Raw genomic sequence first — 14,262 nt, forward strand, 5'->3', positions numbered from 1 at the left:
ACTCCTTCTTGAGCTGGCGCGCAGACGACCGCGTACCAGCGTAGCAGACGACGCTCGAAGCCCTAGCAGACGACTCCCGACACCCGGATCGACCATTTCATACGGCCCGGCGCGCAGTCGGGGTGAAGTCACCGAGAAGATGTGGGCGTAGTTGATATTACTATTGTGCGTGAGACGCCAAAGTTATGGCTCTCGATAAGCCAGCCGCCTAATCAGATCTTTCTGTCGCAGCGACGGATAGGGATCGTCCTTATCCGTACGATTCGTACTACGCTGGCTGTGATAACCGTACGCTAAAGAATGCCCCACAGAATGCGCTAGCGACAGTCCTTCGTGTTGGCTGGTGGACGGCGGAACGTGCGACAATGTATGCGGCCTTTTTATGCGCTTCTGGAAGCAACAGCTGACGACACGCCAAGTTCGCGAGCTCGCCCGATATGCGTGTGTTCGCAATGCCCGTTTCCAGCTGAGAAAAGCGGCGAGCTGTCTTTTGGTGGCGGTTTGTAGCCAGAGTTGGTCCTTCTGAGTCTGAATTCTCGGGAGTACCGACCAAAACATGTCTCGGTTCACGCGTGCCACTCGGCGAACGCGGCTTCTGCTGGGCATCATCGTGGCGTTCACCCTTCTCTTCATGTGCGGGGTTGCCGACGACAACGATCGTGGCGCCGCGGCGCGGCCGACGCCGGCAGCGAGCCCCTCCGCTGGCGAGTCGAGCGACTTCTCTGCAGCGCAAGCGGCAGCGGCGGCAGCTCCGGATTTTACTGCGTCGGAGAGCGAAGTTCGCGGCGGCGGTCGGTCTGTGTCGGTGCGCGGTGACTCGTCGGCTGCTGTAGTGGTGGCCGCTGTTGGTATGGTGCATCACGAGGCTGTGGAACAGCGGCAAGACGCCGCTGTCTGGCAAGGCCAGGCCGTCACCGTGGTCGGCCTAGTGGGGTTGACCGTCTTCGCGGTCATCGTGGCCGTCGTGGGACGGAAGCTCTACCGATCGCGGAGAGACCGACGCAATGGTGAGTCTGGAACGGATCATCTCGAGTCTCTTCCTCATCTGGCAGTTGCCGCCAGCTGGTTGCGTCTCGGTGTCCAGTGTGCGGTACTGGATCCCTCGATTGTTTCGCCGGATACCTACGAAGCGACAGACGAGTTTTCCGCTAAAGAATGTATCTATTAGATTAACATTTCGGTAAGCGCTCATCTTGTCAAATCGGCCGTGATCGCGCGTACCGTGATTTGCCCGGAATTTGTGGGCTTTCATATCATAAACGGCGCTATTTACTGAGGACGGTTATTACAACGTTTATTACACGTAATTGGACAGAAACTAGCCCCACATTTAGGCTGTTCTGTCCAGTTTGCGGCCAGTGTTATTGCTTGCAGATTATTGTTCAGAACGTCTAAATTGAGAACGTTTAGAAACGTTCAGAACGTACTGAACGGGCAGGGATCATCACCCTTCAGCGACTGCGTCTTGTGATCCCTGAACGCTGCGCGAGATGCGAATGCACCGACTGCCTATCGGTGGGCGCCCTTGTTGATTGCCTGTCTTTCGCGAGCACCCAAAGTTCACTTTGAGCGCACCTGTACACCTAATTCGTCCAACTTTACAAGATCCACCAAAGGAGAAGCTGGCCTAGTAAAGAGAGGTGATGTTCGTGCATCCTCGCAACACGGGGCTCTTGCCAATAGGGCCGCAAATAAACGCAGCGTCGTGAATTTGATTCCGCAGTTTCCGCTTAAGATCACAACTTTCGGATTTCTTTCAGCTCGAGCCTGATACTGTTCTCCAAAACGCGCGCGTGGGAACGAGGCACGTGAATTCCTTTTTCCGATTTGGAATTCTCGGAAGGCTTCCTGTCTAGTCCCAGTAGCCCGCTTTTAGAAGCTGTCTACGCAGTCGTTTCCCGTGCTGTGGTTCTGCCCCGTTCCGTCCATGTACTGTTTTTTTTTTTTTCTCCCACCTGAAGGGTGCAGCCGTTCTCGGAACTGTTTTCGCGCTAAGCTTGCGGCGGCACTGCAGGGCGCCAAGCTTGCGCTCTTGGAAATCCGGTTTTTGTTCGTTTTTGCCCTGCCGCAGCCCGAGGCGGTGGAGGCTGCGCCTATGTGCCGCGTGTGGGAATGGGCGCTGCGGCGAGATGCCTAAATGGGACAGAGGCCGTCATTCTACGTTCTGGCGGCACGGCACGCCGCCGGGCATGCCGCTGAATCTCCCTCTCTTCCCCGTTGGAAGAACAATAAACGCACGCCTGTCGCGATAACGCCAACCGCGGTCACGAACGGAATATCCACACTTCTCGCTGCAGGAGCAGGCCGACTGGGCTGGTTGGTTGGGCCGCTATCCGGCGGGGATTTTTCCAGAGGTTGCTGAAAGACGAAAGAAGGACGAATCGAGAGGGGAAAAACGGAGACTGGCTGGGAAAACTGCTGCGCAAACAAGCGATGCACCATTTTCCGCGTTCGGTTTAATTTGTCGTTTTATTTCCTTCGTTCGTGCGCTGTTCACTTTCACCGCTTTGTAGGGTTCCGCGTGCTGTGGGGTACTACGTGAGGCGAATCATGGGGGCGTGTTGCGAATGCAGCCGGCCCTTGTAGTTGCTTACTGCAACCTTCGTGATTTGGGGTCATTGACTCATAGATGCCTCTTTTTTCGCAAAAGCAGAGAAAACGAAGGGAAAAGCGAGCGAGGAATCTGCGCTTGTGACCTTGTTTGCGGCGTATCGGCCGTCGCCGATCTCATTTGACAAGGGGAATGGGTTAAGGGATCTCTCACGTCAGCTGCGTCTTCAGCATTGCCGCCGGGTCCGCTTCGTATTGGAACACGGCCGACAAGCTCTAATGCGGGCCTAGCTAGAGGATGAGTAAAGCGAAATATAAATTATATCGGGAGCTTATTTAAGCTAGTTTGTTTGGGCCTAGGATCACTACGACAATAGTATGACAGGGAAGTACTAAAACATACAAAAAGAAGGACAGAAGTGGTGGGGACTTTTGGCTGCGTTTAGCTCCCGTTCCGCGTCCTTTTCCAGAACCTAAATGGTAGTGATGATGATGATCGTGCAGTTGTACCCTTTACAACGGGTGGTGAGAGTTCTCTCCCATAAAAAAAAAGTACACACGCACCCTACACACAGTTCAGGTCGCGTGAAATTCCAGTGGCCGGAGAACTACGCCGTAGGCTGTGTTTGTCCCGTACAAGCGCGCACACTAGCACCCCAACTACTATCGGTTGATGTTGCGGCAGCAACAGCGCCTTGACGATAGCTCGCCACTAAAGACTCACGAACGCCGGGCATTTACCTCAGCCTTTACGACGCAAGCGTGTCCTGAAACACCGCCGAGTTAAGAATGCCGTGTTGGTTTCCGTTGCGGCGTTGCGTCTTCTGGTAAAACCTTTGCCTACATCGCAGCGGTTGTTCACCGTTCTTTTCTCTTTTTTTTTGCCTTTCCTATTTTAGCATCGACTCAAGCGGTTCAAATTTTATCAACAATACCATCGATGAGGACGCTGCCATGTAAGCTGTGTTACCTGCAGGGTGTTGATGAATTACCACTGCCGCCGCATTCGCGTGTAAGCCTGTGACGGCAGCGGAAGCGTGAGTTGGTAATGACAGCGGCCGTGAGTAAGTTCGTGAATTCCCGATACACCGTCAGCGTCATTGTCTTGCCGTCTCGCGTCGTTGTCCTCGACGGATGTTGAAACACACACGCGGAACCTTTGGTCTTCGTCCGGGGGAAGCCGTATGTTTTCCGATGCCCTCAGCAGCCTTGGCGTCATCAAGCGGCGTCACGGATGATGTCAGATCCCCCACCCTTTCAAATTTCCTCTGAGCCGCCAAGGTGCTTTCTTTTTATTTTTCGAACTTGCATATTTGTACCTGTGACAGTCTGTACACGCGCGTGTATTTTTGATGGTGCAAATTGTATGCGTCATGGACAAAACAAGAGTGTTTCATTCGAAACATATTGCCCCGTCGGAATAACAGCTGTGCAAATTTCAACGAGAGGTTAAACCAATTACGCTGGATACTATAGAAAACAGATGGAGTGATAGTGGGTCCTCAGCAGTCGCTTTCTCTATCTCTCCATCACATGACGTCACAAGCTGTAGCTACCACCAGTAAACATATATACGCCGTCGTAATCGTGCCTTTATTTTCGTTTAATGGCGCTGTTGGACTGCTAACATTACCGTATCTTAGTAGCTGGCAAATGCGGGAAATTTAAAAGGTTGTCAGTGTCGGTGAGCTTTTCTTGTGTATGAACACCACGCCCTGCGGCGTTGGATTTGAAGTTTAAAAAGGCTAGTTCCTTGCAATAAAACGTCTGTATGCTGTCTTTATAGACATTTTGGGCCCGTACGCTGGAACTTGCAGTTAATTTCAAGTCAGTTTACGTTCCAGATACTAAGGCTTCGCGGGCGATGAGGAGTTAGAGGCGTGACCGGTGTTTGCATCACCGACCTGCTGTAGTTTAGGAGCTTTTACAACGACGTATTTCTTCCGTAAAATTACGTATCACATCTGCTTAGAACGGCGAAAATACTTTAGGGACTCACTAAAAGCCCCTACTGCTTGTTTGAGTCGCCAAAAGCATTGCGGTAAACGTTTTTACAGGTTGCGGGAACAAAAAAAAAAAAACAAAGAAAAAGGGAAGGGGAGGAACTGCGCGACGTTTAATTCACGATTTTCTTATAGTACTCCTCCAGCGTGTAAGGACCGTTTGTAGAAACTCTGTTATCTCTAAAATCGCGCAATATCGCAAGACTGCGTTTGTCGGGCAGTTACACATTGCAGCCTCGTTACCCCCCACGAAACTAGGCAGTTAAAATTCACACCGCTCGAGTTGCCAGACTTCGCGGGCGCGTTGTACAATCGCGTTTTTTTTTTAAGCTTTGTATCGTAACCTCCTTTTCCCCTGACCCTTGCAGCCTTGTTTATTGTAGCATTATGTTTTTAACTGGCGGATAGTGGTGGTGTCCGCTTGATTTGCAGCCCGGTCTCGTCCGACTGCAGTCTTCCCAGCTCTTATCCTGCGCCGAGAAGAATTCGTCGCGACGGGCGGGGAGGAAATATTTATTTAAACCTAAGTGCCACTTAACCACGTTCGTGTGACAACACCATTAGAGAGTCGTCGGGAACCCTCATTCGACGGTGGAGAAAAGGGCTCGCCGTTTTTCTTCCCCTTCCATCGGCGCAACCGCTTAGTCGGCAGCTTTTAGCGAACGAAAGGCGCTTCGCCGTCGTCGCACCAAACGAGAGCAGCAGCGCGCCGAGACCGCAACGAAGAAACTTGTTCTCGCGTGCCAGCCGAAAAGAAGAAAATAAAATGTAGCGGCCCTCGCTGCTGCGGCCTCTTCCATCTGCGTGCGTGAGTGTAGTACGGTTGTGCTGCCGCGGGCATGTCTTTCGTCCGCCGCTGCCTCCGCGGAGGAACCGCATTACAGAGCAGCGTGCGCTACCTGAATGAGCGCAAGGACAATGCAATAGCAGCGCCGGGCAGGAATCCTACTTTGCTGTCGTGAGGAGAAGCACCGTCTCTCCTGGGTTGTATATTTTTGTTTTTTATTCGGGGGAGGGGGTTGGGGGATAGCTTCAATAAAGCTTGCGAGATCTTCTACGCGTGTGTACTACACCGCAGAGCGGATCGCGTTCCCCTCTCTGCCGGTCCTTTCCACACCGCACACACAAAAGAAAGTACGAGTCATTATCGTCACTATTTCGCCGTGGACTGTTGGCATGGCGGAGGGATGAAATCGGAAAACTCGGACGCAAGGACGGGCTACGTGATCGCAAGATCAAAACGGCTGGGCGAACGCGATAGGTTTTTGTACTGCAGTGGACTCAGATGGACTGATAATGATGATGATAATTGGTGGTAGCAGCATTTTTTCTGCACAGTCCTACAATTGCCCACAGTGTGACATCCCACTCTCAACTTACCACCTAGTATACTCCTGTCCCCACCACCCTCACCCCATCCCATCCCCATCCCCTGAGCAGTGGGAGTCTGCGCTGACCAGCTCGGCGCCGGCGCGTCAACTCGCGCTGGTGCAACGAGCCACGGATGCAGCGCAGGCCCGCGGCCTCCTGGATGAAGGAGGCTGACCACACCCCTTTCCCTACCCCTTGAGCTCAGTAAAGAACGTTTTTCACCACCTCAAGGTTTTACAATTGGGACACAGCACTGTTGAGGATGATCGTGTGAAGTAAGATCATGGTAGAGGGCGGCGTGTGTTGGGGAGGGGGGGGGGGGTAAATGAGGGAAAAAATCGATGCAAGCGCATTAGGAAATACGCGCCGGAGTAGTGGGGAAAGATTAGTTGGACGCAAAATCCCGGACGACAAAAATCGTTCGCAGCGTCTGGAAAAATCGGCAAAACTCCCTAGTGGGCATCGCCGGACGAATGCGTAAGCCGCTCCGCTATACAGCCAGCCCCATTAAAGTCGCCTTCCCTACTACACATACGTGCGATCCTAGAAAGACCTATTTCCAGGGGCAGCCCGTGTATGTTTTTGTGTGCGTTTGAATGCACCCGTCAGCTGTCGTCATGTTTTAGGTTCCTACCTATCTCAACGAAATATACGCTAACAGTGAATTCTCGTGTTTTTTTCTTTCTCTTTGTAACGGTGGTAGTCCTGCTGGTATCGTTTCCTGGCCCTTATTGTTTCCGCCTGTCTTCCACGACCACCGATTCTTCGTTACAGCTCTTGGTGGCGTGTAGATGTAGCGCTTTTCCTATTGTTTAGGTGCTGTTTTAGAGGTACTTGAGTTGAGACGCAAGGCTCTGTCGCTGTGGCTTCCAGTTTGGACCCAATCATATCTAAGCCGGCGTTCTCGGAAACTGGTCATTCCTTCTACTTTAGTGTGCCTGTTGACCTGATTTGGAAAGTTTAAGGTCACCCAAAAGATAAACGCGATCGTGTCAACGCCAGCTACACGCCGTCAGGGGTAAAGGTCACCCATTTGCCCAGAATGGTCCTGCGTCCAGTCATTTGGGCTCGGTCTCTTCGTAGAGCCGGAATTTGACTGGGACCTTGAACTCAGCAAAACTGGACTGAGGGCGGGCTTCTGGCCCCTTCTTTCCGAAACCTAATTACATAGCAGTATCTCTCTCTCTCTCTCTCTCTCTCTCTCTCTCTCTCTCTCTCTCTCTCTCTCTCTCTCTCTCTCTCTCTCTCTCTCTCTCTCTCTCTCTGTCTGTCTTTCGTTGTTGTATTTTCAGTAATTTGTAGTTTTGGAAGTTGTTATCCTTCTCACAGGAACGGACAAGCTTGCCTGGCTCCTTAGCTGTGCAACTAGAGCCACTAAATAAGCTACGCTCCGTACAATCATTCGCTCAATGGAACCAGCGTCTTGCTGTGAAACTTGTATGCAGACCGACAGCCCTCGAGTCCCTTCCTCCATCAGCTCACCGCCCAAGGAGACATAAAGGCCGACTGATTTTTTGTGCACCGCAAAAATGGCCCGAAAGAGAAGCAGCGCGAAAAGAGAAGACGACTACGCACGAGGAAAACCGCAGGACGATCAGCTGCGCCTCATTTCGCAATATAACGTCACTTTTGCGGTTTTTTTCCCCCTCGTGTCTCGGGAGACAGTTCGCGCGTTCGCGATTGCGAATGTGGTGACTGGCGCGCACGGCCCCTCCTCCTCCTCCCGGTAGTGCTATATCGTCACCCAGGCTGAGCTGTCGCTTCCTCCGCACTCCTTCCTCCTCATTGTCGTCTCAGCGAGACCGCCGCTCACGGATGCCTTGTTTTGTGTGCGGGTCCGTTCCCGTCTTTCGTGGCCTGCGCGTCGTCGCCGTCTCTTTTTTCGCACCCCCGTTTCCGTTCGAAAGAAGCGGGGTGTCGTCATGCGTTGAGCCACGCGATACGGCATCCGGACGGAAGATTTCTCGGTTACTTTTATGGTGCCTGCGTCCCTGTCTGCAGGCGCGGGGAAAAGCGCCTCTCGCAATATTAGCCCTAAGAGGGCGAGGAGGACATGGTGACGCCGTCATTACACGGCCTTCCATCTATATATGGATATCTGTTTTCGTTCCATCAAAAATACAATGGCAGGCTGTTACGCGAGCGTAATGCCGTCACCCAGCATCGGCGTGCCGTGCAGCTTCTGTCTCCTCCGGAATAAAGTTTCCTGAATTATTATTATAATTATGAGAAGCTAACCGCCTCCGCTCTTGTATAGTTTCACTCGCTGATAACTCCGTTTTACTTCCTTCCCTGCAGGACAGGTGTGATTGCGGTGAAGCACCCTTTAAAGGCATGACTAGGTGGTGATGATGCTGGCGCGGACAGGGTGAACAGCCGCCGAGCTCCCTGTAACAGACAACATTTAAAAGCCCGCAGTGGTGGCTAAGTGGCTAACGCGCTGTGCGGCTGAGACCAAGGACGCCGGTTCGCTTCCGGTCGCAGCGACCGGGATCGAAACGGCTGGAGTCGAAAAACGAAAACGCCTATGTGCCTGCTGTACTCATTCTCCCAGCTTTGGCTTTTGCTAAAATCGGAGTTCGTCTGCCGGTGAGCTAGTGAGTCATTTTCACGTTGGGTGTAAGGCAGCGTTGCTGGACTCCCTTTCAATGCTAGTTTTGCAGGCGCAATCAAGGGGAAGTACCCGAAACTGACTAAATGATTCGCGCACTGCAGTCATTCGGGGGCATCCAGGGGTTTAGGAATGGACTGCTTCGATCCTTACTCCGTCGTTAGGGGATCCCTACGTGGCAGTCTGGGTAGTGGCGGTGAAGGTGTTGCCCTGCCAAGTCTTGCGTCTTCGAGATGACGTCATCGGTGTCGCTTCTGTTGGCCTATCCTTGTGTCCCCGAGCTTGCACCCGGGGTTTCCCTGTTCCGCCGTGCGTTACGTCCCTCGGGGTCGAGATTGCAAACGAGCTCTTTGGCCGAAATTCCGGCATCGCCGAGCGGTTTCAAAACGCTGTCGCTGCCGGCAGCGAGTTTGGCGCTCTCTCCTCATCCGCTGCGTTCCAGAAGTGGTACTACTGTACGAGGCGTGACGGCCTGCGGGGAACGAAAGTGATGGGGAGTCCGCTCCGTTCCCCTCCCCTAGAAACAAGAACGGCACGACGGCGACTCTCTGCGCCTTTGATGTGTTCTTGTTTGGAGAGCGGGGACCGGTCCCCCGCAGCGCAGAGCTTGCTCGTGCTCTCGTCGTCTTCATCGCCGGCATTTCCGGTGGGAGCCCGCTGATGAGAGAACCGGGCGCTGCCAACTGGCTCCGCAAGGGTCGGCGACGGGTCTCGCTCGTTCCTGGATCGCCGCTCCCCCCCCCCCCCCCCCCTTCCCCCCCCCCTCCCCCCCGCGCTGTCTTTCCGGCTCTAGCCACGCGCTCGCAGACAACATGGCTGCCAATAGTCTTGAGTGCGCAGGCTTCTTTGAGTTCCGCCTCTCAGCTACAGTGAACACTAGAATAGCTTCTATTTCGCTGTGTCTCGGCCGTAAGCGACGCCTTCTGCCGCCCGATGAAAGCGAGTCTGGTGTTTAAGAGCTCGAGGCGCTAAAGTGGGGCACGGACTGGATACGAGAAGGGAACGGCTTCGCTTTCAAGCTTCCCGAGTGTTCTAGTCTCTCGTTGCATGGGCATTCTTTGTCCCTTTGGGTAAAGGTAACAACAGGGGTATACCTACTTTACCGGTTTATTAGAGCGGCGCGCTAAACGGCTGTTGGGTTACTTCTTTCTTCGCTTTTCCTGTGAAGTGAAGTGACTTCCAACAAGTGGGCCTGCTGGACGGTATAAGTAACCGGGTGCTCGCCTTTTAAGGCGAAAGCCTTCATTGCCCTATTCTGCGAGAAACCATCACTGTTGTCCGGTACAAAAAAAAATGGACGCCACTCTAAAGAGTAAATAATAAAACACACTTGAGTTTCTACGGGAATTGAACCCTGGTCTCCAGAGTAGGAGCCCGGTCGGTTACCACAGCACGTTGCCAGCTGTAGTACAAAAGTTTGCCTAGTACGTGATGAGTGAAAGTGGCAGCGGGTGAGCAGAACGGGTGCACGACAGTCACGGGAAATTTGATTCTGCCAGTCTGTCTGTTCAACTAATTTGCGCCAAAAAGCGAAGAAATGAAAGCAGAGACAGAGACGCAGACACGGTGCAGCGGTAAAGAAGTCCGATAAATATCGCCAGGCTTTCGCGTTCAGAGCGCGTCATCGTCAGCCTGTCTACGCGCACTGCAGGGCAAAGGCCTCTCCGAGGTCTCCAATTACCCCGGTCCTATGTAAACTGCGACCAACCTATCCCCGCAAACTTCTTGATCTCATCTGCTTAACTAACTTTCTGCCGCTCCCTGCACGTTCAGAGCACGCAGGCGGGCGTAAGTGCCCCGAGGAGTCTTTTTAGTGTTTACCACCACTGACGCGGTGTTTAGTTTTTCTAACCGCGGTATCCGTAAATTCTAGGCTGGTCGTGTTTCCTTGGAGTGTTTACGTATCATCGACAGACCGTTCAGTCGCTAAGTAAACTTGCGTGTTGTTTGCGCGCTGGCGTCGTCGCATTCGGTTATCGCTTCTGTGCCACCACGCCTGACCTCTCGCCGCTTAATGAAAATATCCGACCGCGTCTCCGCGTCCCTGCAAATTGAATCATGTAGTACGAACGCAAGGAAGCGCGGACGTTCGTTCGCTATCGGAAGGGCCGCGTCAATAATTAAACGTCGCGCAATGCTTTTCGTCGCGGTCGGCGCGACGATGCTTACACGACTCCTGATGAATATTTACATGTCTGACCTTCAGCGATCCGTTAACGCAACGCGAAATGTCACAGGAATCCTTCTAATTTGTCGCTTTGCTGAGTTCGAGCCGTGCTGCTCCGCAGGGAACGGCAAACCTTCTCCTTTAAGATTATTGTAGTTGTTGTTATTACTAGTGTGATTGGTAGCAGTAGCTAAGTATTCACTTCTGGATGTTTGTTTTGACAGCTGCTTTTTCTTTGCACCCTCGACGCCGGGTGAACATCGTTGCGCTGGTAGATAGCTTATCGTCGCACATCTGTGTGTGTGTGCACAAGGCGGCCATCAGGGGCTTGGGGGACAAGTACCTTTTTTGCACTCCGCTGCCGACGCTGAGTATATATATATATATATATATATATATATATATATATATATATATATATATATATATATATATATATATATATATATATATATATATATAGTCGAACGCAGACATACCTAATTATTGCATATATCAAAGTTCCAACACCCATTTGGGAGTTCTATGCAACAGAAAGTATTTTCTCTATCGACAGATAGTCGTCCGTCTGGACTACTTTATCAGAATATATCACTCCGCAACTTCGTTCGCAGCAGGGACTGCACTAAACCATGTCTAACTAGAACATGGGAGATGCGGCCGGTACCGCAAACGAGCCGTGCTGCCACAGAAAAACAATACTCGCACGCCTAGAGGGCAGTCGAAGCCGCGGCGGTTCTCAGACGTGCACGGGTCAATGGGTCCACCGAAGATTACCGCGGGGCCGAGATGCCGGAGGAGCAGGCCCGTGGCCTAATTGAATTACCCCAAGTGAGTCACGCACCCGGGGCTGGATGCTTTTCTTTCACTTGTGCACCCTCCGGCGGGCCAGGACCCCTAATCCACCGACGACCCTGTGCTGCGGGAGATTAAGCGGCCCGAATCTCTCCCTCGCTCACCCTCTCTCTACACTCTGTGTGCAGCAGACTGATCTTTCTGCTGACGACGCTGTCTGTGGTGGCTTGTGTCTGGTGCGCAGTTTGTGGGGAACGCCGCAACTCCACCTTCGTTCAGGCTCTCGGCTCACGCATGCATCCTGCCTGCCTCCCACGTATACTAAGCGTCAGCTGTCAGGGCTCTCAATCCCCGCGCGTTTTTTTTGTTTATTTTGTTTCCTCGTGAAATTTCAAGGCTTCAGCGATCCTACACGCCGTCCTCGAGCTCGCCTTCGGTGCCGCGAGGGGGGATTTCTCCCCGCGGGCGTGGCATTGAGCCTCGTCGGCATTTATCCTCCCTGCATTGCTCGGCACTTCTGTTTTTCCCGTTTCCCTTCAGATGGCTAATTCACAGTTGAACAGGTTTGATCTGATGAATCCGTGTGCATTGTTCACACGCAGAACGTTAAGCGAGGCTATATATATATACACAACAATATCCAAGTGCCAAGGCTATCCCATTGTTATAAGCGATAATTGTTATAAGCGGGTTGCGAAATAAAAACACGGAGCAGAGCTCAACGCATTTTATTCACATGCAAGCAAGGTCATACTAGTACTAATTTGCGGAAGAGAAGCTACAGTCGGTCACCTTTATTTGCCGCGTGTGAAGCTAGCCCAAATCTTTTCCAAGAGCATCTATAGGTGTTTCACCTAGCTGAGGTAAATGTCCTTGGCGGAAACGAATTCCCCGAGAGACTGTGTCACGCATTGGGCCTCCTACGAAGACACTACCTGAGTAGGCTGCGCAACCGCGTCATTAGAGTCATCACTGTTGCACTTTTGGTGCACAATATAACCGGATTCAATCGTTATATCCGATATCGTGGCACTGGAGCATTGTAATAAGCGGTTTATTTTACCATAGAAAGAATACAAAAGTTGACGGTGCCATAGCTGTTCATCGTTATATCCGATATATTGTTACAAATGGTATCGTTTAAATAGACTCGACTGTGTATATATATATATATATATGTTGCTCTAAATTTAAGTTTTTTGTGACGTGTCAGGAGGCGGAGAAAAACATATCGGGGGGTAACTGGCAATACGAATACTACCAGAAATATGCATTTCGTTTTCGCCCCAGAACAATGCCCACTCACGCATGACGCATATCCACGCTAGGTATTGACCAAATTTGGCACTTCCGATATTTTACCAGTATGTGTGGAGTGCCTTCTGTCGAGGAGCAATGCCCACATATAAGCAACACAGTCCACGCGAATCAGGTCTACAGCCAACATCGTGCCGTAGAACTCTGAAACGTAACGCGCACGGCGCACCGTCACAAAACGGCGAAACATACCACACAGAAAACTCGAAAATGTTACGCCCAGCGCAAAACTATGAAAAACACTTGTTATTCACAACTCATACGTGCTTCGGGGTCATCGAGGCCCCCCCCCCCCTCCCGCCCCCCTCCCCCGCCTTCCCCCGTACGTGAATCGTTGTAATCGCATAGCTGTATGTCAGCGCAGTCGTCGATTGTGGGTCGTATCAGCTCGGGTTATCGGCCGTGATCTGGTTTTTGTCCTCTCAGAAAGACAAAACTGGGTGGCAAGATAGCGTGTATCGCCGGAAATCTATTTGAGTTCCTTATATTGTCTCTAAACGCGTACTTCCCCTTCGAAGAGGAGGAACGAGTTGGGGGTCGTCTGGATGCCATATGGGCGGCGTGCTTCCTCGCTGTCTGGTCGGGGAAGACCCGTCTGGTCGGCGCTTGGAGGTTAGGGCCCCACCCCGAGACTCGGCGTCGACCCCCGCTTAGGCGCCTATTTTCGGCGGGTTCCCCCTTACGCACGCTGCGCTACATGCTGGGCTATTTATCTGACGCCACAGGGGCTGCCCGTTCCGACCCGCTGCCCTCCACGGGCTGTTAGGTTCTGCCAACGCCACCCAGAGAAAAGTCTTTGGGTTGAGGTAACGTGCTCGATCGCTGGATTAGATTGGATGCGTGCCTGACATCGAACGGCTGTCAGCAACAGATGTGCTCGCGCTGAGGTGGGTAGATAGCATGGACCCTCGCGCTTTTTCCATCAGCTGGGGAGAAGGAAAGGAGCGACGTTCTTCCCTGTCTCTTAGGTCTTCCCCGTCTAATCGGGCATCGATCCTTCACTAATTAGGTTGCACATCGATCGAGTGCCTCGTTGTTTAGCCCTATTGTGAACCCGTGAAATTCCACTGTGCTTGCGGACACACACTGGCTATTCTGCTGACTCGGGAGTGGCGTGATTATAGAAGGGTCGGGCTCCCGTGGCCCGCACTCTTTGTCAGGCATACCGTAATGGTTTGTGCGCTGCTGGTCCTCGTTAAGCCTATCTGGGTGCATCCGCTTCGTTGGTTCCCGCCTCTGTTGTCTAATTGCGCCCTAAACGTGAATGAGGCTGTCAAGCAATCTCGTCATTCGACGGGAGTTAACGGAAACGACACTTGTTACCTGCGCTGCAATTGCTCAGCGAAGGATTGGTAGGGGTTCATTTAGGGTGCGTTTGTTATTTATTCCGATAAAAGCGTACTACAAAAAAAAAAAAAAAAACACTGAAAAACAAAAATGCGCTAGAA

At 52.2% G+C, this 14,262-nt stretch overlaps 1 protein-coding gene across 1 annotated transcript in view; it reads left to right on the forward strand.

The window, feature by feature from the left end:
* The first annotated feature begins 316 nt into the window (after positions 1-316).
* LOC144166602 (uncharacterized) overlaps positions 317-14,262 on the forward strand; it is a 70,641-nt gene continuing 56,695 nt past the window's right edge. The window contains exon 1 of the mRNA XM_077696117.1: positions 317-1,007. Within this exon, the coding sequence (XP_077552243.1) occupies positions 557-1,007 (451 nt within the window). The 5' untranslated portion in view covers positions 317-556. The remainder of the gene's footprint in view (positions 1,008-14,262) is intronic.

The sequence above is a fragment of the Haemaphysalis longicornis genome, unplaced genomic scaffold (genome assembly GCF_048455015.1).
Source record: "Haemaphysalis longicornis isolate Haplotype H1 unplaced genomic scaffold, Haemaphysalis longicornis Haplotype H1 scaffold_18, whole genome shotgun sequence".
NCBI classification, from domain to species: Eukaryota; Metazoa; Arthropoda; class Arachnida; order Ixodida; family Ixodidae; genus Haemaphysalis; species Haemaphysalis longicornis.